General features: G+C 41.4%; 1 protein-coding gene across 1 annotated transcript in view; it reads left to right on the top strand.

Annotated features, from left to right (window-relative positions):
* Positions 1 to 24,030, top strand: part of rapgef5a (Rap guanine nucleotide exchange factor (GEF) 5a) — an 84,605-nt gene that overhangs the window by 56,380 nt on the left and 4,195 nt on the right. Inside the window, exons 10-15 of the mRNA XM_052016582.1 lie at positions 2,172 to 2,341; positions 8,293 to 8,383; positions 9,399 to 9,449; positions 11,342 to 11,429; positions 14,375 to 14,439; positions 22,897 to 22,951. Of these exons, the coding sequence (XP_051872542.1) occupies positions 2,172 to 2,341; positions 8,293 to 8,383; positions 9,399 to 9,449; positions 11,342 to 11,429; positions 14,375 to 14,439; positions 22,897 to 22,951 (520 nt within the window). The remainder of the gene's footprint in view (positions 1 to 2,171; positions 2,342 to 8,292; positions 8,384 to 9,398; positions 9,450 to 11,341; positions 11,430 to 14,374; positions 14,440 to 22,896; positions 22,952 to 24,030) is intronic.

Genomic DNA, 24,030 nt, shown 5'->3' with positions numbered 1-24,030 from the left:
CACCCGACGTTAATGTTGTGAGGGCCAACTCTCTGAGTACACGAATATCCCAACTATTGATAGAGCAAATATGCTGTGACCATGTTTGATGAGCTAAGTGGCAACAGTCTGATCTGCAAGCTTCCTTGAACTAGGTCACAATGGTGCAAAATAACTTAGCCAGTGTTGCCTGGTTTGATGTAGGCCAATTAAAATAACTTAGGTTTGGCTCATGCGTACAAGGACACTTCATGGTCACTTCACTTTGCCAACCATAGCTCTTGAGCAGCCAGGCCCCTGCTGTGGGCCAGCAGACTGTGCTCTGTAGACAGTGCTGTCTGTCCTTTTAACTTCAAATTGTTTACTGCTTGCAATTTATATTAAGAACTGAAGACTGGTTCTCATTTGAATTAATGTCTGCTATATTCACATAATTCCATAACTTCCCTCCAAATACCCACTCCTGCATACCTTGGCCCTGATCTTCTCATTTACCAGTGGAGCATGAAGTTAATGAGGTAGTGTCACTACATTTTGCAGGACTTCTGCAATCGTGGCATTGACACAGAGCCCTATACTCCTCCCACTTCTTGTAAATGTTGGTAAACTCCACACATTCAGCACTTGAGGTCAGGATCGAACAGCTCTACTAGTTGTACCTTTGTGCTGTCCTCAGTGGGATCTGAATAACAATGTTCAATTTTGCCCCAAAGGTCCATCAACGCACTGCAGCACAGATCAGTAGGATGTAATTCCTGAACTACTCATTCAAGATGAATGGTGAGGGAGAATGGGGATGGTGGTGGTGGTTTCTCAGTAGCTTTGAAGAAACAAATAAACCTCAGAAAACCAAAATAAACATTTCTCCATTTCCACCAATCCTTTGTCAATGTTATGACAGCTAAGCAGAAACTTGTCATTGGTAAATGTGGAGGATGAGGGCAAGTCAGCTTTAATGCTGGCTCCTTACATGTCCAGCCAGCTGTACTGTGTATTAAATGGTTAGTATCAATTGGCACTTTGTACTTCATACAACCCCTCCAGTAACAACACAATGTAACAATTTCATGATTCACATTGACTTCCACTTAAAACTAAACTTGGGCATCCAATTCATTTTGTTGCTGTTATCATAATCCTAGGTTTGTGCCTTGAGGAGGTTTCCCTGGGTTCTTCCAAGAACATAACAGAATCTCATTTCTCCAGACATTATTTCCCAATGTTAAGATCCAGTTTTCTTCCTAAGACACAAAGTAAGGAGTTTGAGAGCTCTGCTGATGACATTATTCTTGGTTCCTTCTTCCTCTGACCTTGACTTTTGGCTTCAGTGTGTGAAGAATCACAAAGGAGAATCCATACTGGGCAGCCAGATCTACGATTGTTGAAGTAGGATGGAGCTGTGTTCAAATGTTTCATTTGTTTTTAAACAGAAGACTGAGATACTAACACTCATTTATCATTTCTGCATAAAAAGTTTATTTATTCTGAAGACAAAACTGCTGTTTGAACCTGCACACAAGAAGCATCTTCAGAAATATTCTCCACAATTGCTTACAAGCCAAATCAATGTAAGCTGTACTTGCAGTTATATTGAGCTATATTCTTTCTATACAATAAAGATATTGAATTTATATAGCACCTTTCACAACATTACAAAATATTTTACTATACAATTGCCTTGCAATCAGCCTTGTGGTATGATAAATACAGTACCATTTTTCACATAGGGAAGTCCCACAAACAGCAATAAGGTAAACTGTTGGAGTGATCTTATTTGAAGGATAAATACTGGCCAGGACACAGGAATATTTTAGTTTGCTCTCCTTCAATAAATGCCATGGGTTTTCGATGAGTATCCAAGATAGCAGATGAAGTCTTGATTGAAGTCTAAACTGAAACTAAACACCTCTCACTGTTCAACTCAGTACCACCCTAAATGTCCCTCTCTTTAAGTCACAACTTTCTACCAAAGATGGAAGTTTTACACTGCTGATGCTTATAGTTATTGCAAATTCCAAAATATATGCGAGACTTCTGATAACATATTGCAAACAATGAAGTATTGAACAACAAAACAATATGTCTTCTTGGTTCTGTTCATATTTTACATTAAGCAACATACTTGCATTTCTTTAGCGTGTTCACAGGTAACACAGAGAAGTGCATTGACTTTGATAAATTCTCTTTTACAGCAGGAACTGATTTATTACACTTTCCATCGAGGGAACACCACTACCAACCTTGACTTCCTCCTACAGCGGTGTAACGAGGTTCAGCTATGGGTCACTACTGAAGTCCTCCTCTGCAACCAGTTGTCCAAACGTGTGCAACTTGTAAAAAAGTTCATTAAGGCTGCTGCTCAGTAAGTAAAAATATCCAAACAGACCATGGAATAATTTGAAAACAAGTGTAATTGCAAGGTCATGGTGGATCCATTTGCAGTGCTAAAGAAATACCATTCTTGGGCCTGTATTTAGCAAAGCTTTCTTGGAGGGGTGGTTGAGCAAGATCTGTGCATCTTCTCAAAGCAGTCATTACGATACAACTTTAAACATGCATTTCTATATTACTTACATCAGAGCACTGTTGTCTTTACAAATATTTTTGACAAAATAATGACATCCCCAATAATAGAGAAATGTATAAAGATTTATGAAACTTTTTGCGCAATAACCAGGAAGCTATACAGAACCATTTTAAAACATATTGCTTATTATTTAAAGATGATAAACTTTAACACAGTTATCTTTCCACTCTTTCTATTTTCATTGAGAGATTGAGTGCTAGATGATGACGTAATGAAGACATTTGTCTCAGGAGAGATATCGGTCCAGAAATTCAACTGTGCAATGCCAAAAATAGACAGCGTGGTGATGTTGGAAATTGTGTTAATGCAGATTGAAACAATATTAGAGCCAATGGATGACATCTTCTCTTTATTTTTATCAGCATTTTTGTGTTTGCTTCATGTACACCTAAATGACACCAACACAAGTGTAACACACAAAATTTTTCAGCAGTCCCAGGTAGTGAACCAAAAATCAACATTGTTCACTCACATAAGAATGAGCTTTTATTAATGCTGAATCCTCAAAAACAGTATTGCTTAAAGAGCAAGTTGCACACTAAACCTGACTTTATAGCAGACTGTTGTACGCCAGTATTCACTCACAACTCACTCTGCACACTGGCGCATGAAAGACTGAGGCTCTCTTGCATTCTCAAACACTTTGCTGCAACCAAAGCTGACTTACTACAGTCATTTGTCTAGACTTATCTACAACCACTTTTACACTGCGCATGATTGGGCATTAGAGCTGCCATTCACATCAAATGAATATACTTTTACAGGAAAGGACTACAGTCTCTAACTACACTCAATATAGACCATTAAGAGGTCAATTACGGGTTTGCTGGCAGATCCTGCAATTCATTTGTTCATCACCAGTCACAGCTGCCTTTCATCATTCATGGTCTACGCAGCCCCAACGGATGCACTGTGGGGGATACAGCTTAGTGGACAATAAGATATATTGCTCAAAATAATAATATATTGCTGCCTGCACTGTTCTCACTTTGCTCAGCCACAGCATAAGATTTTGTAGTGCTGTGCTATGTACTGCAGGTTGACCATTATATGAGCTCACATAACAAGCCTAGGAGCAGCAGCGAATGGTATACAGGGAGAGATACACAAAGAGCACAGGGACAAGGCAAGAGATTGAGGGAAAGGGAGATGGGGAGAAGGGAGGCAGAAGAGGCTTATGTGTGTGAGTGAGTAACTGAGTCTCTTGTAAGGAGAGGTGTTAACAATGTGTGAATGGAGGTGAAGGCAAGAGCTGTGGGCTATGAAATGGACTTAAGCTGTGACTATTCACCTTGATCAACCTGGTGAGGTCAATTTTTGTGACACTGGTATTCAGTATGGGGAATGTTGCTCCTAATGGAAACCTCTGTAGCAACTTTCCACCATTGTCACTTGAAAGCAGTCTTGGAGGGTTTCTGTGGCTCCACTGTACACAGAATGTCTCTCTTGGGTAACCAGCCTCTCACCATGTCTTTCACAAAGCCAAGGCACACTGTCCCTTCCCTCAGGTATCAGCAGTGCAGTCATCTGCAATAAGCAGCCCTTCCAGGAGTGTGAAGAGTGCTGGTGGAGTTGTATGTGTTGACCTCTAAGAGGTAGATGATGAGGTTTTAGCTGTGTGGCTAAGTGCTGGTAGCTGCAACAAATTCAAATGGAGCTTTTCAGTAATGACACTGTTTCTGTAATAAACTTGGCTTGACACAAGATGATGCTGTTCTTTAAATGGTGTTGTGCAATATTGCAAACACTTTGATGTTATTAGAAGTATGTCTTTTAACCAATCCTGATAAAATTATGCATATGGATTCCTAGCCCATGCCTGTTGCACATAGCATTCAAACTAGAACTCATGCAACTAACTGATAGATGCTGGAGGTCAATACGTATGTTAATCAATGATCCCCACATTGATAATTCAGTTCCCCGCTACAGTGATGGCCACTCCTACAACCCAGTTTCACCAATAACATCTTCAGTCCCCATTATCTAAAAATACCCATGCAAAAGTAGAAAGCAGTACAACCAATACTCTTCCTCATAGTTCGGACCTTAAAAAGAATTATACTGATGTAAAAACTCCTTTTTTTTACAAACACAGATCTTGTTCATTAGCCTCTGGAGGAATGACCTGAATGAGTTATGTTGGTCTCTTTAACAGATATGAAAGTACTCATAGTCAATAAGAGAGCAATTTTGTTCATACTAAGAATGGCAGTGAATTCTGGGATGCAGGAAACATCTGATTTATTACTGGAACATATTATCAACTCTCAAGTGATAATTCATCAAATAGATTTTTGTTTAAATTTGTTTACCACCCTACAGAGAAATTAAATTATTGCTTACTTCCACAGTTTTTTTTTTCCTTTTATCTCTGAGCATTTTGTTTCAAGAAAACAAGGTGCTTATTGCTTTTTAATTGTCTAATCCTCAAATGCTTACAGAATATAATCTTTTTTTGAGATCCAACATAACATTTTCTCAAAGAAGCATTGGAAAGGGCAATGTGCAATTGATATACTTGTCAGCTTCTGCTGTTTTACAACAATGTGATTGTTTTTAGTCAAAGGACCTTCACACGTGCAGAGTTTCTCACTGTAAATTAGAATTCTAATTATTTGATAAATTGGTTTATTATTGTCACATGTACTGAGGTACAGTGAAAAACTTTGTTTTGCATGCCATCCATACAGATCATTTCCTCACATCAGTGCATTGAGGTAGTACAAGGGAAAACAATAACAGAATGTAGAATAATGTGTTGCAGTATAAAGTCTTACAGTGATCTACTCCACACTATTAATTTAAGTTTGTAAGAGAAGTTTAAAAATTAAATATTTAAAACTGTATGTCCCTTTGATTTACAATCTTGTTTCTGAATTAAAGCTAAAGGCATGAGCTTTAAGAGAATGGGTGAAGAGGGTTGGCTGGCTCATTGATACTGCTGAACTGAAATTGTTGTCCCTAATTCCCGGCCTGCAGTCAGCCAGATTGGAGTCATTGGGTTACAGCAGGGGAAAGGAAAAGAGGGAGAGGGTAAGGGAAAGTTCAAAAGACAGTGAGAGGAAGCAGAAGCCAGAAAGATGGGAACAACTGAAAACTGAAGAGGTGAGAGGATTTGGACCAAATCAAAGGTTGTTGGCGAGGTCGAGGGCTGGGACAGGAGAGATCTGATCACATGGAAATTGGATGACCATGGAATAACGAATCAGTCACAGCCTACAAGCAGTGCTGGAAAAGCACATCTCTGCTGGATCACACCTTCCTTCACTAATGGATTACTCGAGCTCTGGAAAGTCCAGTCCACAGGCCCGTTAAAAATTTGTGTCAGACAGTCCCATTTAAATTTCAAATGGGAGTTTCGACTCTGGAAAACAATTTATTTGACTGTCCCCTCCACCCTACCACCCTCCAATATAATTTTTTAAGAAGGTGGTTGCTGCCAGGTTTTCATTTAATGAAAGAAAAGCCCCCACTTGTCTCTTAATATTCTTGAATGTTAAAATTACTCCCAATGTTTCCTGATCAGTGTGTAACCGAAAGCTCCAAACAGATCAAGTTAGACTAACAATGGGAATCTTGAGGATCAGCTGCTCTCTTTAGTTATATGTATGGTTTAGTATTAAGAAACGTGCAAGATATTTTTTGTGTATAATTGTGAGTACATGTTGAATACAGACAAGTTATCAAATGTCATTGAAGACAAATGATGTAGACTTAAAAAATATAGTCATGTTTCCACCAAAACTAACCAACAGTATGCAGCCAAAATGGAGCAGTTACCGGGGGGCAGGCAAAGCTTGAAGTTCTTGAATTTGATCGTAACTGCACCTGCTAAATTCGAAACTGCCAGCAGCAAGTCAGCAGAGGTCACTTTACACCTGGCACAATCTCCCAACTGGCCTGATCAAAACAGAGCAAAATTAGCATGAGGGCCTCAGAGATCTGGCACTGAATGGTTCTGCTGGTGTGTTAACTTGTTAGGTAATTTATTTTTAGCTGTCAATTGCAAAAAAAATTTTTTTTTTGTTATGTATTAATGATTACCAGTTTAAACTTGTCAGTTTTAGTTGCTCTTTGCTGTGAACTGGACCTGCTTCCATCCCTTTTCTTCTTGCAGTATTTTGTTTTAGTTATCATAACTTATCTATTCATGCAGTATTTGTGAGATAACATCTCATTATCCAAGTAAAAATTTCATTAAATTATGAAATTAAATTATTTAACTACTGTATGTGATGCAACTTCAGATCTGAACTTCTGCATGTGACCTGCGCCTTCGTATGTAATATAGTGATTAAGCTGAACTGTACTGTTTAGGAATTTGCTTCAATCCATGATTTATGGCATTAAAACAGCATTGTGGATCACTCAGACCTCCTGACCCTGTGAATGTTGCAATAAGAGCAAGGATTACAATAGGTTCACAGAATAACACTGTTGGGTTTCTCAGCCTGATGCCACATGAAGCTGATATTGTTGGCATTCCCCATTGATGTGTTGCAAGTTGTCACAGTATTTACAATATAACAGAACATGTGTTCTTTGCAGGCAGCTCTTAAAGGGACATACCACTAGACAAGTTCTTACACGTGCCATCCATGTGCCCATTTTACTGCCATTCATATCCAAAATATTCAGCATCTGGAAGGAGATACATTCTCTCAAAGTCTAATTGGTGGAGAGCATCAGAGTATCTGAGAGTCACAGCTGCCTCTCATCTTTCAGGCCCACACATCCCAAAGGATGCATTTTGGTGGGGGGGGGGGGGGGTAAGGGCTCCCACCTGCTCACTCCACTCATAGCTCCAAACATACCAGATGAGAAGTGTTGAAGTCACAACCTTGCCACTACCAGGAGCAAATGTAACATCTCCTTTGATTCCTGGACATCCCTGGCTCATAAACTCTCAAAGTAGAGAAGGAGCATTCAGAAGCACATGGATTTCACAAAATGTACACAAAATTTCTCTTCTCCAGGTTACATCAATTTTCAACTCCACATCACCATTTTTTTTGGAGTTGTCTAAACAAATCTCTGTGCTCTTGGATTCATTAAGAGAATTGAGAACTATTGTAAAAATAATTAAGGATATTACACATCCATATTTTTACTGTTTTATTGTTATGGCCTGAAGAACCTTAACTGTATTTTTGAAGCCATGTTGAAAAGGTTGAAACAGAAAAGGATGGAAAGAAGTGCATCTATTCTAATTTAACTGGACAATTGAGCGTGACAGGTAACAGGAAACAGAAACAAAGAAATCGGGTGGCAATCAGCAGGTCAGGCAGGAAGAATGGAGAGAGAAACAGTCAATGTTATAGGTCAAAGGCCCTTCATCAGAACCTAAAACATTTTTGTCTTGTCACTTCTCCATTTCTAATGAAGGTTTCTTGACATGAAACATTGCCCCTATTTGTCTTCCCAAGGATGCTGCCTGACCTGCTGAGTGTTTCCAGCATTTTCTGTTTTTGTTTTGCATTTCCAACATCTGTAGTTTTTGGAGGCACAAGACACTGCAGACACTGGAATCTGGAGCAAAAAGCAAACTACTGGAGGAACTCAGTGGATCAGGCAGCATGTGTGGCGGCATAGAGATGGTCAGTGTTTCAGATGTATCAGGACTATGCATCTGCAGTTTTTGCAGTATTGTGGTAGTGGAACTGCATTTGCAAATTCCACAGCAAATATAATAGTCTAACATGGAACCATGTTTTAAATCCTAGCTGCAGGGCACTGCGGAACTTTAACTCTTTCTTTGCCATAATCATGGGTCTCAACAGTGCTGCCGTCTGCCGACTATCTCAAACTTGGGAGGTAAGGAAAGAATTTAATCAAAGCAGTTGGCCATTGGCAAGTGGGATCTCTCCGTGAAACCTTAAGGAAAAATAAATAAAGGAACATTATGGGATGTCAAAGTCAGCAGTAGAGAGTTGTCGATTGGCACACTTGTTAATATGTGGAAACACTATTATTGAGGACACACATGCCAGAAAAAATTGGAAATGGGTGAACAGGCAGCATTGAGTTGCACAACTTTTCCACATCTTTCAAATGGGCAAGGTGCAAGACTCTATTTCAGAATTTTAAAGCATTTCCAACAAAGTTTTCTCTGTTTGCTATTATTTCCCTGAAACTTTAAGTAATGTTCCAACTTTTCCATTCATTTATTTTTAATTGGCAAAAAACTGCTTTCAGAATGATGTCAGACCAATTTACTGAAGACCCTTGTAGACTGTTGTGAGGAAGAATAAAAATTTGAATGCAGTGTCACATTAGGTATGATAGGCAGGCAAGAGAAAAGTTAAGAATCTGAAGCGAGGGATGGTCTCATCTGGCTATGGCCATTTTCTTCGATGCTGGGTTGTGAGGTATCATGATTGTGTACTTTCTTGACAGAGGAGTATTTCAGTGTCCTTTATTATAATTGGCTTACACGGTGCAGCGGGAAAAGGAAAATATAAAATATGATCGTGATGTTGCCAGTATGACCTCTGACCTGTTGGTCCTTCCAAGTTTTAGGTGGGATATAACACTGTTCTGCTCCCCCTGCAAAAATATTGTATTAAGGATGTTGAGATACAGAATAAAGAGAATTTCTCCAGCACACACATATGTATTCAGTGATTGTTTCTGAAAATTTAGTCCATATTAGATTTTATATGTCTTTTACATGGAATAGTGAGCTTGTAAGTCTATGATGGAGGCAGAATAACAGGCTACCAATATGCCTCTCCTGAGGGAGAGCAGGGTGACCAGTTATTTGAATAAACATTTTGATTATGTGATTTAATTAGAAGTTTCATATTGACATGGTTTGTTTCTTTCCTAGAAAGTGCCTGGGAAATTTAAAAAGCTCTTCTCTGAACTTGAACATTTAATGGTAAGTCTCATTAGAAGCACATAATGTTCTGATCAGCATTTAGTAGTGATTTTGAATTCACACTCGTAATGTAAAACTATGTACATTGGAAATTTGGGTGTTGTGACCAAGAAAATTAATGGAAGGAAAATCATGCTGGGTCCTCTAACCTCCATCCACAAATTTCTGATGCACTTCTATTGCACAAACACAAATCTGTTTGCTCGCCTTGGCTCAATGGCAGCACCCACACCCCTGTGTTGGAATGTTAGGGTTCAAAATATATACACCAGTGATATGGGTGCATAATTTCATTTTACTGCAGGTACTGCTGCATTGTAAGGGAATGCGGTCTCCCAGCTGAAAAACGTCCTTTGATGTCTCGGGTGAATATAAAATTCACACTCCATCATGTGAGGAAGAGCAGGTGTTCTCTGGTGCTCTGGGGAAGTGCTCCTTCTTCCTATTGATTCCCCAGCCAACAGTAATCTTGTTGACTATTTGTTGATATTTGTGGGGACTTGCAAGTACAAAGAGGCTGCTGCACAAATATATCATTGGCTGTGAAATGCTGTGAAACTTAGCAAACCATGAAAGGGCTTTATAAATGCAAGTTCTTTTTATTGGTTAAACTACACTGGATTAAAGGTTGCTTTTCAGTTGTTCTTCAGCCTAGCCAATTGCTAATTTGAAGACCTCAGTGTTCCAGCTGTAATCATGCTACACGAAATCAATTCAGCACTCTCAGCTCCACGGTCCTCCACACACACACCCAAACAACCCCGCCACCCCCCCACCATGAACCTGGATAAAGTTTATTAGCACAATAGATAGGGAACATGTCTTAGCACTAACTGATCTTGAATTGTCACGAGGATGATGAAGAGTAAGAAGGAACTTGCAAGCTTGCAGCATTATGTTTTTCTAATGAAAGTGGACTTCATGTGTATTATTGAATAAAGTTGAGACATTTTCCTGCGTTAAAGCTTCTATATAAATGCTCTAGAACATCAAAAGTTTTATTCCATTAAGCTGTCCAATAGTTTGAATTATGGCAGTGACGAGAGATCAAAATTCAAAATTGGTTGATTTGGGATAAAACTGGAAGAGCTGAGAGCTGAGGCCAGACTTGGAGGTCAAGACAGTGATTATAGAGGTTCCTGGGTGCAAATTGCAGGGAAAATTTCAAAGCTATGACCTCAAAATGGGTGCATAGTATCACAGCTAGTACAGCTGCTGCCTCACAGCTCCAGTGATATCCAATGCTGTCTGTGTGGAGTTTGCACATTCTCCATGTAACTGCCTGGGTTTCCTTGGGGTACTCCAGTTTTCTCCCATACCCCAAACACATGCCGTTAGCTTAATTGGCCACTGTAATTTTCCCCTCATGGGCAAAACAGTCATAGAATTTAGGGACAGTTCATGAGAATGTGGATTTGCTGGTCAGCACAGACTTAGTTTGCTGAAGGGCACGTTTCTGTGCTGTATGATTATAGCTGTACGGCTCCAAAATGATTGGATGATTTATGATTTCACCACCTCATGGTTCCATCTGCGCTTCTGACTTGATCTGGTGTTGACCGGTAAAAGTTTCTTCAATCCTCAATGTATCCATCATCCACTGAATGCAAAGTTTATCTCATTGTATTTCTTCCTCTCAGAACTGTTAAAAATTCTGGAGTGGTATTCCCTTATCTGATCACTATAATTTCTGTGAAAGATCAGTAGAAGTGCCAGAAAAAAAACAGCATTGATGCCATTTCTCCTGGGCTGAAGTTGCACCAGAGAATCAGAAGAATCAAATTACTGGCAATTGTTTTAAAAATTGAAAGCCAAAAACTGGTACTAATTTATTATTGCAAAATAATGTGTGTGTGATTGCTGTTGATGCAATTTATTTCATCATCTTACAGGATCCGTCTTTGAATCATAAAGCCTACAGAGACGCTTTCAAAAAAATGAAACCACCAAAAATTCCCTTCATGCCTTTGCTGCTAAAAGGTAATTTCAGACAGAACATTTTGAGGAGAGTGGGGGTGAGTGCCGGGAGTAGGGAGGGAGGTGGAAGACTTAAAACATTTTGTCTTTAAAATTAAAACAAAGCAACTTAATGCTGTTTACCATGTACATACTTGGTTCTAAGGCAACTAAATTCTTTGATCCGACACAGAAGCAAATCTTTCTCAGAGTGAAGTGAGGTTTAGTGAATTGCAAAGTAGTTGCAAAATATGCATTACAGTATTCAACTCAACAAGTCTGAGAACTCACAATAGTTGATATGAAAATGGAGCACTTTGGGGTTGGGTGAGATTTTAAAATTTTAAAAATCTCAATTCAGACTCAACTTGCATCCAACCCACCCATTTCCAGCTTTAACCGGATAGGAAGCAGGCAGCCAATCCATTCTATTCAGTGCACTATGTGTAAATCGCTGATCAGTAGGGTGTCACTACGTGGGGTACCAGAGCTTTTGGAATCACCAACATATGGAACTCCTTTAGGTTGTGTGGGCCTTTCTCAAGCCTTCCACTGCTGCACCCCTGCCTGCCAGTCTTATTCCAGACCTTCCTTTTTCAACAAACTGTGATCCAAATCTATTTCCTCACTCCAGCAACTGATGATGACACTATCCCACCAGCACCCACCCCACGGGCCACACTCGAAGCATCCACTGATCCATTGTGCATCACCATTCAACATGCATTTCTAGTATGGACAATATTCCAGGGCATATTGTTTCTCTTAAAGTTTTATAATGATGTTTAATCCTGGACAAACTGATTCACGGGTTTAATGTTGAATGACTATCTTCACAGGTATAACCTTGGATTTAATCCTTCTGTTATCTGTTAAAGCTTCTGTTATTCTCTGGTTGGACAACTAACCCTATCCAATATTCTGCCCTCCCCCATCCTAAGAACTCCCTGAGACCTGTCCTTTTAGGGTCATTGATTTGAATTCTGTTCCATGCTCCTGTTCTCTGCTTGACCAGAAAATATAGCTGTCTATGAGAATGACATCTATCCTGTATAAAATAAAAGTTCTCTGCAGCCTGTAGGATATTAGATGTCCACATTCACTGGATGAAATTACCAGCCAGCACCATCACCTCTCCTTTCACCACTTATCAAAGCCCTAGCCAGTGTCCAAATGTCAGCTTCCCTAAGGTTATGGCAGTAAATTTGGACAACCCTATGAAGGTAGTGTAGTGGTTAGCATAATGTTATTACAGCACCAGCACCCCGGGTTCAATTACAGCTGCTATCTGTAAGGAGTTTGTATGTTCTCTCTGTGACTTCATGGGTTTCCTCTGAGTGCTCTGGTTTCCTCCCACATTCCAAAGACCTATGAGTTAGGAAGTTGTGGGCATGCTATGTTGGCACCGGAAGTGTTGTGACACTTGTGGGCTGCCCCCAGGTGCATTTCACTGTGTGTTTTGATGTATATGTGACTAATAAAGAAATCTTACATTAAAAAAAAATCAGCTCCAAGGTTATTCACCAAACAATAAAGGTCTTTTACCAGAATAAGGCTAAATGTTTTCTTCACTGACATGGCTCATTTACTCACCTTCCTACATATTCAACATATTGTCTTTCCATAAACTTACGCAATTCCTTCTAATATCCACTTAGCTTAAAGCATTTTTGTTAATTTATTCCAGAATTCTATTATCCTTTGTGTAAGAGAGTGCTACATAACTTACCAATATTAATGTGTTCTGTGGCAGTTGAATCTCTGCTGCTATGATCAATTTATCCTGATGAAATCATGAAAAATTCTTTCATTAATATGATCATGCATTTGTCAAAGAATTTCCTTAACCTTCTGTCATAAACTAAATTCCTGATACTTGGCACCTCATTCATTGTTTACTTCCAGATTAGTTCAGGGACCATCCTCTCTACAATTGTTTGACCAGAACTGCATACAACACTCCATGAGGGATGACCACATTTTGGATTACCAAAAGAACCACCACCATATCTCTAATAATGCCACCCTTCCCTTATCTGGGAAATTTTTCTACAGTTAAACAACATTGCTGACAATGTCATATAATTGATCACTATGACCTCTAGATTTATTTTTAATTAGCACATCAAGTATCTACTTCATTCAGCACATATTGCAAGCAATCTCAAACAGGAAAATGAAGGAAAATTTGAGCCCATGGCTTGTCATTGCACTTAGTGTAATGCTATTACAGCACCAGTGATCTGGGTTCAGTTCCAGTTCCTGTCCGTAAGGAGATTGTACATTCTCCTTGTGTCTGCATGGGTTTTCTCTGGGTGCACCAGTTTCCTCTCACATTCCAAAGATGCACGGGTTAGGAAGTTATGGGCATGCTATGTTGGCTCCGGAAGCATGGCGACACTTGCGGGCTGCCCTCAGAACACTGCTATGCAGAAGGTGCATATCACTATGTGTTTCACTGTACATTCGACTAATAAAGATACCTTTGCCAGTGTGCCTTTCCTGTGTCTTTTATTTGTATGTGACCCGTCATCCATCATTAAATCCAAACAATGATCATTCCATCAATTCAATGGTTTAAAAGGAAAGAAAATCAGGAAGGGTCTATAAAAGTCAATTGATCTGTTCTCCCAGGCAGTCAAGTACCAACTGTACCACAATGTCCAATGTACACTTTGAATGATAATTTAGGAAATCAGTCCAAACCTTAGAACCAGTATTGTAATACACAAGTTTACTCCAATGTTTCTTAAAGAGGCTTCTTGGACAAGCTTCTCCTTTTGCCTTGTGTTCTTTTCTGTTCTCAAATATTTTCAATGAATTAGAGATATATATTTAAAGAATTGCATCATCTGAATAGATCATGTGGTGTATAGTTTTCCCAGTTATTGCAGTTCAACTTACTTTTTTCTGCTGGGTTCTATGATTTCTTGCTCTGTTTTACCCTTTACTCTGTTTTCCTTTGATAGATATAACATTTATACATGAAGGAAACAAAACGTTTTTGGATAATCTTGTCAACTTTGAAAAACTGGTATGTACAATTTATAGAGTTTATATTTTCTTAAATGACTACTATCATAAGGCTAATTTCAGCATCACCCTTTGGTATATCCAAGTTTGAATTGAAATTAAAGATTGCTAATCTCAAAATGACTAGATTTGATAATTTAAAGTCATTTTTAGATCCATAGAACCATACAACACTACAGCACAAAAAACAGGCCATTTGGCTCTTCTAGTCTGTGCCAAAACATTATTCTGCTAGTCCCATTTACCTGTACCCAGTCCATAACCCTCCAGACCTCTCCCATCCATGTATCTATCCAATTTATTCTTAGATCTTAGGAGTGAGCCCGCATTTACAATATCAGATGGCAGCTCATTCCACACTACCGCCACTCTTTGAGTGAAGAAGTTCCCCCTAACGTTTCCCCTAAACCTTTCCCCTTTCACCCTAAAGCCATGTCCTCTCGCACTTATCTCTCCTAATCTAGGTGGAAAGAGCCTATTCGCATTAACTCTGTCTATACCCCTCATAATTTTGTAAGCCTCTATCAAATCTCCCCTCATTCTTCTGCGCTCCAAGGAATAAAGTCCTAACCTGTTCAATCTTTCCCTGTAACTCAACTCCTGAAGACCCGGCAACGTTCTAGTAAATCTCCTCTGCACCCTTTCAATCTTACTGATATCCTTCCCAGACAGCAGACAATACCAGAACGGCACACAATACTCCAAATTTGGCCTCACCAATGTCTTATACAACGTCACCATAACATCCCAACTCCTATACTCAATACTTTCATTTATGAATGCCAGGATGCCAAAAGCCTTTTTTACAACCCTGTCTACCTGTGACACCACTTTCAGGGAATTATGTACTTGAAGTCCCAGATTCCTTTGTTCCTCCGCACTCCTCAGTGCCCTACCATTTACTGTGTATGTCCTACCTTGATTTGTCCTTCCAAAATGCAACACCTCACACTTGTCTGCATTAAATTCCATCTGCCATTTTCTGGCCCATTTTTCCAGTTGGTTCAGATCCCTCTGCAAGCTTTGAAAGCCTTCCTCGCTGTCCACTATGCCTCCAATCTTAGTGTCATCAGCAAACTTGCTGATCATTGATATAGACAACAAACAACAATGGTCCCAGCACAGATCCCTGACGCACATCACTAGTCACAGGCCTCCAGTCTGAGAAACAATCATCCACTACCACTCTGTCTGCTCCCACATAGCCAATTTCGAATCCAGTTTACAACCTTTCCATGCATACCTAGTGTCTGAACCTTCTGAACTAACCTCCCATGTGGGACCTTGTCAAAGGCCTTACTAAAGTCCATGTAGACAACATCCACAGCCTTTCCTTCATCTACTTTCTTGGTAACCTCCTCAAAAAAACTCTACAAGATTCGTTAAACACGATCTACCATGCACAAAGCCATGCTGACTATTCTTAATCAGCCCTTGGCTGTCCAAATACTTGTATATCGAATCTCTCAGAACACCTTCCAATAATTTACCTACTACTGATGTCAGGCTCACCGGCCTGTAATTACCTGATTTACTTTTAGAGCCTTTTTTAAACAACGGAACAACATGAGCTACCCTCCAGTCCTCTGGCACTGTACCCGTGGCTAAGGATATTTTAAATATATCTGCCATGGCCCCTGCAATTTCTACACTAGTCTCTCTCAATGTCCGAGGAAATATCTTGTTAGGCCCGGGGGATTTATCTACCTTTATTTGCTGTAAGGCAGCAAGCACCTCCTCCTCTTTAATCTCTATATGTTCCATGACACTACTGCTTGTTTCCCTTCCTTCCATATACACTATGCCAGTTTCCTGAGTAAATACTGATGCAAAAAAACTGTTTAAGATCTCCCCCATCTCCTGAGGCTCCACACATAGCCAGCCAGTCTGATGTTCTAGGGGACCAATTTTGTCCCTTACTATCCTTTTACTCTTAATATACTTGTAGAAACCCTTCGGGTTTACCTTCACATTATCTGCCAAAGTAACCTCACCTTTTTGCCTTCCTGATTTCCTCCTTTAGAATTTTCTTACATTTTCTATACTCTTCAAGTACCTCATTTGTTCCTAGTTGCCTATACCTGCTATACGCCTCTCTCTTTTTCTTAACCAGATCGCCAATATCCCTTGAAAACCAAGGTTCCCTATGCCTGTTAACTTCACCTTTAATCCTGGCAGGACATGCAAACGCTGTACTCTCAAAATTTCGCCTTTGAAGGGCTTCCATTTACTGAACACATCCTTGCCAGAAAACAACTTATCCCAATCCACTCTTCCTAGATCCTTTCTCATTGCCACAAAATTGACCTTTCTCCAATTTAGAACCTCAACTTGAGGACCAGACCTATCCTTATCCATAATTAACTTGAAACTAATGACATTTTGGTCACTGGACCCAAAATGCTCACCTGTCACCTGACCTGTCTGGTTCCCTAATAGGAGATCAAGTATTGCATTCTCTCTCATGGATAACTCTATATATTGATTTAGAAAACTTTCCTGAACACATTTGACAAACTCCAAGCCATCCAGCCCTTTCACAGTGTGGGGGTCCCAGGTCAACAAGTGGAAAGTTAAAATCTGCTACTATTACAACTTTCTGTTTCTTACATTGATCTGCTATCTCACTACAGATTTGTTCCTCCAATTCTCTCTGACTATTGGGCGGTCTATAATACAACCTATTAGTGTGGCCACACCTTTCCTGTTCCTCAGCTCCACCCATATGGCCTCTGTAGACGAGACCTCCGGGCTGTCCTGTCTACGCACAGCTGTGATATTTTCCCTGACTAGTAATGCCACTCCTCCCCTTTCATCCCTCCCCCTCTATCACGTCTGAAACAACGGAACCCTGGAACATTAAGCTGCCAGTCCTGCCCCTCCTGCAACCAAGTCTCACTAATAGCAATAATGTCGTAATCCCATTTACCAATCCATGCCCTAAGCTCATCTGCCTTACCTACAATACTCCTTGCATTGAAGTAGAAGCACCTGAGAACTTTTCTATCACGTACAAACCTTTGATTTCTGTCTATATCTGCAGTCCTCACATGACCTTTATCCTCCTCCACCTCACCATCTCCTCTAACACTCTGGTTCCTCTCCCCCTGCAAATCAAGTTTAAACCCCCTGGAGCAGCACTAGCAAACCTACCCGCAAGTATGTTAGTCCCCCTCTAGTTCAGGTGCAAACCGTCCCATCGGAACAGGTCGCACCTTCCCTGGAACAAAGCCCAATTGTCCAGAAACATGAAGCCCTCCCTCCTGCACCATCTCCTTAGCCACGTATTTAGCTGCATGATCCTCCTATTTCTAGCCTCACTGGCACGTGGCATGGGTAGCAATCCTGAGATTGCAACCTTGGAGGTCCTGTCCTACATCTTTGCACCTAATTCTCTAAACTTTGCAGGACCTCCTCCTCCTTCCTATCCATGTCATTTGTCCCTACATGGACCACGACATCTGGCTGCTCACCCTCCCTCCTGAGAATACCGAGAACTCGATCCGAGATATCACTGACCCTGGCACCAGGGAGGCAACAGACCATTCGGGATTCTCAAACTCTCCCACAGAACCTCCTATCCATCCCCCTAACTATCGAATCCCCTATCACTTCTGCTCTCTTCTTTTCCCTCCTTCCTTTCTGAGCTGAGGGTCCCGTCTTGGTGCCAGAGACGTGACCACTACAACGTGTGCCTGGTAGGTCATCCCCACCAGCAGTATCCAAAACGGTGCACTTATTGTTGATGGGAACGGCCACAGGGGTGAACCATAGAACCATAGAACCATAGAACCATACAGCTCAAAACAGGCCCTTCGGCCCACCATGTTGTGCCATCCATCAGACCACCCTCACAATATCTAACCCTTTCCTCCTGCATATCACTCTATCTCACATTCGTCCATATGCCTATCCAACAAACTCTTGAACCTGTCCAATGTATCTGCCTCCACCACCACCCCAGGCAGTGCGTTCCATGCACCAACCACGCTCTGAGTGAAAAACCTCCCCCTGACATTTCCCCTGAACCTCCCCCCATAACCTTAAAGCCATGCCCTCTTGTCTTGAGCATTGGTGCCCTGGTAAGGAGGCGCTGACTGTCCACCTCATCTATTCCTCTCAATATTTTATATACTTCTATCATGTCTCCTCTCATCCTCTTCCTTTCCAGTGAATAAAGCCCTAGCACCTTAAGCGTCTCCTCATATTCCATATGCAGCATCCAGGCAGCATCCTGGTAAATCTCCTCTGCACCCTCTCCAACGCCTCCACATCCTTCCTATAATGCGGCGACCAGAACTGAACACAGTACTCTAAGTGTGGTCTAACTAGAATTTTGTAAAGCTGCATCAATCCCACGACTTACAAAAGCCAACATCCCACAGGCCTTCTTAACTGCTCTATCCACCTGTGAGGCAACTTTCAGTGAACTGTGAATATGAACCCCCAGATCCCTCTGCTCCTTTACACTGCCAAGTACCTTGCCATTTGGTCACTGTCCCCCAAATGCTCACCTGTCCCAGTTCATTTCCTAAAACTAGATCTAGCATGGCATTCCCTCTAGTCGGCCTGTCGACATACTGCATCAGGAATCCCTCCTGGACTCATTTAACAAATTCCGTCCCACCTAAACCTTTGGCACTAAGCAGGTTCCAGTCTATATTTGGGAAGTTGAAGTCTCCCATTATAACAACCCTGTTATTTTTGCTTCTCTCCAAACACTGCCTGCTAATCTGCTCCTCTATATCTCTACTGCTACTGGGGGGCCTATAGAATACTCCTAGTAGAGTAACTGCTCCTTTCTTGTTCCTTACTTCCACCCATACAGATTCTAGAGATGATCCTTCTACTACATCCATCCTTTCCGCAGCCGTAACAGTGTCCCTGACCAGTATTGCCACCCCTCCTCCTCTTCTCCCCCCTTCCCTATCCCTCTTAAAACACCGAAAACCAGGAATATTCAATATCCACTCCTGCCCTGACGTCAGCCACGTCTCAGTAATAGCCACAATATCATAGTCCCCCATACTTATCCAAGCCCTCAGTTTATCTCCCTTATTCCTGATGCTTCTTGCATTTAAGTAAACACACTTCAGTCCATCTACCTTACTACTTTTATAGCCTGTATTCTGCTTCTCCTTCCCCAAAGCCTCTCTACCTGTTTGATCTAACTTTTCCCCATCCCCTTCTTCCTCTGACCTACTCCTCTGGTTCCCTTCCCCCTCACAAACTAGTTTAAACCCTCCCGAACCACCCTAGCAAACCTAGCCGCAAGGATATTGGCCCCCTTCTGGTTCGGGTGTAACCTGTCCTCTCTGTACAGGTCCCACCTTCCCGAGAAGAGATCCCAATGATCCAGAAATCTAAAACCCTCACTCCTGCACCAACTTCTCAGCCACGCATTTATCTGCCACCTCCTCCTGTTCCTGCCTTCACTATCCCGAGATTGCTACCCTTGAGGTCCTGTTCCTCAGTCTTCTGCCTAGCTCCCTGAACTCGCTCTTCAGGACCTCATCCCCCTTCCTACCTATGTCGTTGGTGCCAACATGGACCACAACTTCTGGCTGCTCCCCCTCCCGTTCAAGAATCCTGTGGACCCGATCAGTGACATCCCGGACCCTGGCACCTAGGAGGCAACATACCATCCTGGATTCATGCTCACTGCTACAGAACCTCCTATCTGTTTCCCTGACTATCGAGTCCCCTATCACTATTGCATGTCTCTTTCCAACCCTTCCCTTCTGAGTAGCAGTACCAGTCCCAGTGCCAGAGACCTGGTTACTGCAGCTAGGCCCCTGCAGGTCATCCCCCTCAACAGCCTCCAAGGCGGAAAACCTGCACTGAGGGGAACAGCCTCTGGAGTTCCCTGCTCTGTCTACCTGCCTGACTTCTTCTTCCTCTTCCCTCCCCTGACAGTCACCATTCTATCTGCATCCTGAACCTCAGATGTACCTGCTCTAAGGGGGGGTGACTGTCTCCTGATGGACCGTGTCTACATAACTCTCTCCCTCCTCTATGCTGCGCAGTGTTTGTAGCTGCGACTCCAGCTCATCAACTCTGAGCTGAAGTTTCTCCAGCCTCAAGCACTTAGTGCGGATGTGGCCATCGTGGACCGCAGCAAGGTCCACGAGTTCCCACATCAAACAGCTGCAACATATGACCATGTCCTCCATCTGACTACCTTTTTTTTCCCCTAGTTAATCCCACCTACAAATCTATAATAGACAACAGGTAAACCTTACCTTTACCTACTTACCAGCTACTTACCCTCCTTGCCCCTTCACGCCGAAGTCCCTTTAGCCAAAGCCCGACCACTCTGCTGCCTCTCACTCAGCTACCCGCTCCGACGCTGCCCGCTCTATAGGCTATTTGCTTTTTTAAGCTGCCCGCGCCGTGCCTGCGCAGTCCAGCCCCCACTCGACCAGTTAGAAAAAACTTCTAAAACACTAACAAAAGCAAGTTATAAAAATCTAACCCTTACACTTAAAACTCTAACAAAAACTAATACTTAAAACCCTAATAAAAGTGATAAAAAGAAAAAACTTAGCTGCTCCGAAGTTCTCCAAACCGAAGACAGGTGGTCTGCTCTTTCTGTCTATACCCTTTCCCTTTCCTGACAGTCACCCAGCTACCTGCCTCATGACTTTTAGGGGTGACTATCTCCCTGAAACTCCTGTCTATTTCTGCCTCTGCCTCACGAATGATCCGAAGTTCTTCCAGCTCCTGCTCCAGTTCCCTAACTCAATTTGTCAGGAGCTGCAGCTGGATGCACCTTTTACAGGTGTAGTCATCAGGGACAAGTGTGCTGTCCCTGACTTCCAAATACTGCATATGGAGCACACAACTGCCCTAACTGCTGCCTTCATTACCTACTGCCAAGTTAATTAAATTAAAGGAATTTACCAGCCTTACCTCTCTGGGAGCAAGCTCTTCCTCAACCTCTGCTTGCCGAAGCCTCTCGAGCCAAAGCCTCAGCGCTCCACTCCTGCGCTGAGCAACTCACACACTGGCCACTCCTCACTGGCCGGTCCTCTTCAGTTACCCCTCCTTATATTAGTCCCTGCCAATTATCTCAAGTACTCACTCCCTCTAATCAACCAATCAACACTCTTGTTTTAAATACTCAGCCCCTACCTGTTAGAGACCCGCTGCTCCAACAGCTCTCGGGCCGATCCTGTAAGGGAAAAGCCCTTTACTATATGTTTTTTTTTGTACTTTCCAATGATTGAAAATAACAACCAAGTGTGAGGTTACAGCTCTTCATTGTTTTCACACAACTTTAGTTTCTATCTGTGGAATATGTCAAATCCAAAACTGGGCTATGGAGAGTAAAATCTACACAATGTGAGTGTTGGCTCAAGGTCTGAATTCAAAATATGTTTACTACTTTGCGTAAAGGTGGCAGAAAATTAGAAAATTAACCCTAAAAGAATTAATAGTAAATGGGACTAAAGAATGGATGAAGATATATTAATCTGTTACAGGATTATTTCACAATGCTATCACTGCTTTTGTCATATCTGGTTCATGGACTATCAGCAAAGGGCTTTGTTGGCTTGTATTTTCCCCTATACAGCATGTTGCCTACATTCCCCATCCCATCAAACTTACTTTCTTTAGAAATGGAAGGCTGATCCTATTGGTCATGCTGGTCCTGAAGCCATGCAACAAGACCTCAAACAATGTAATCAAGTGTCATGGGTGGGACAGAACAAGCTCTCAAAACTCCTCCAGAAACCTTGGACAGATGGCAAATCCCTGCCTCCACAGCTTTGCTGTCTGTCAAAGCCATCAAGATTTTGCACTGATTCTGAATGTCTCTGATGTTCAGAAACATATAGAAACTTCTGAAAATGAAATAAATTAAGTGTGGAATTTTTAAAATAAATTAAGTCCAATAGAGCTCAGGCAGGGTCCAATAGAAAATCAGTAAATGCGGAAGTTTCACATTCATCTGGGAATTTGGGGACACCTATGTTGAGAAATGCCATTGGTCTTGTTTGGAGGTATTTGCAGAGCTCAGCAAAATCCAGGCTATATTTAGCAGTTTTGGAGAAAAACTTCATTGAAATTACTATGACCCTATATTTCTTTGTAGTTGTCCCAATCTCCAACCGTAACTTTGCGAGGTGATTAGCAGAATTGCCAGGTGACATTCAAAATATGGCTGTCAATTTTTTTCCCCATGAATTGTGTTAATCTTTCACCCAACTTGTATCAGGAAATTAGGACCATATCCAGAAAAATTCAGGAAGTTGGTTTGTAGCAGAACATGTGACCTGTGGCACTGTGACATTGCAGTGGCAACTATGGCACTTCATCATCTTCCAATTGAAAGGTTCTGCTGCAATGCAAGATACAATCAAACAAATTTCTAGGAGAAAGCAATTTCTGGCTTACTTTGTGCAATTAATGCAGTTTCTCCTTGTGCTTTGTTCATTTTTCTTTCTGTTTCCAGCACATGATTGCAGATACCATCAGACTGCTGAGGCACTGCAGGAGTAACCAGATCAGTAAGTGTTAGAATTGTTGTTGTTCTCAGTGCTTGGGAAGGATGAGGTGGGTTGGGGTTACAGGAAATATAAGGGTCCATCCAGTCACTTTACCATTAGTCCTGTTCTTTTTAAGCAAGTGCATCCAAAGGAGAGGATTTAGATTCGCGAAGAGAAAATTAATTGATTAATATTCTGACTCCATATAGAAGGAGGATTTTCGGCTCATCAAGTCTGTGCTGGCCTCTGGAAGTCAGGCCTATTCCCCTGATCTTTCCTCATGGCCCTTCAGTTTCCTCATTTCCCTCAATTCCTATCCAATACCCCTTTGAAAGGGCTGATGCATCCCTCCAATCACTGAGTTCTAGCTTATAACCACCCTATGTAAAAAGTTTTTCCTCATATTCCCTCATATCTTTTACCCCAAACTTTAAAGCTATGCTCTCGGACTTTTAAACATCTGCTGACATGAACAATTTCTCTCTATTTACCCTCATGATCATATACACCTTTATCAAATTTCTTCTCAACTTTTCTTCTCCAAGGAAAACAACCCCCACTTGTACTGAAATTCCTTTTACATCCTTTATAAAGTATAGTTACCAGAATTGGATGTAATACCCTGGTTATTGTCTAACTGGTGTTTTACACAACTTAGTACAAATGCCCTGCATTTGAACCCTGTGCCTTTACTTAGGAATCACAGAATTCCATTGCTTTAGTGACCACTTTCTCAACGTTTTAAAATACTTATTCACATTCACCCAGGGGCCTCTCTTCCTACATACTCTTCAGAAACATGTTACTTGTTCTTTCTGCCATTTCTCTGATTTAAATTTCATCTGCCATTTGTCTGCCCATTCTGCCAGCTTATCTATGTCCTCTCTCAGCTTCCTCTTCAGAGTTTACCACACTTCTGGTTATAAGTAAGTATTTCAACTTTCACCGTACAGATTCACTCTCCCCTCCAACTAAGTTCAGAGAGTTCAAAGTTTACCATTTAGAGTTTTAAAAACATTCATATCATGATTTGCAAATAGTTAAGGTTCAGAAGCCTTGTCTCTGGACTTGGAGGCAAAGGTGTTCATTGAAACTGGCAA

Source organism: Pristis pectinata, chromosome 5 (genome assembly GCF_009764475.1).
Source record: "Pristis pectinata isolate sPriPec2 chromosome 5, sPriPec2.1.pri, whole genome shotgun sequence".
In the NCBI taxonomy this organism is placed as follows: Eukaryota; Metazoa; Chordata; class Chondrichthyes; order Rhinopristiformes; family Pristidae; genus Pristis; species Pristis pectinata.
The sequence above is the reverse complement of the archived record's forward strand: the minus strand, read 5'-3'. Positions and strand labels throughout refer to the sequence as shown.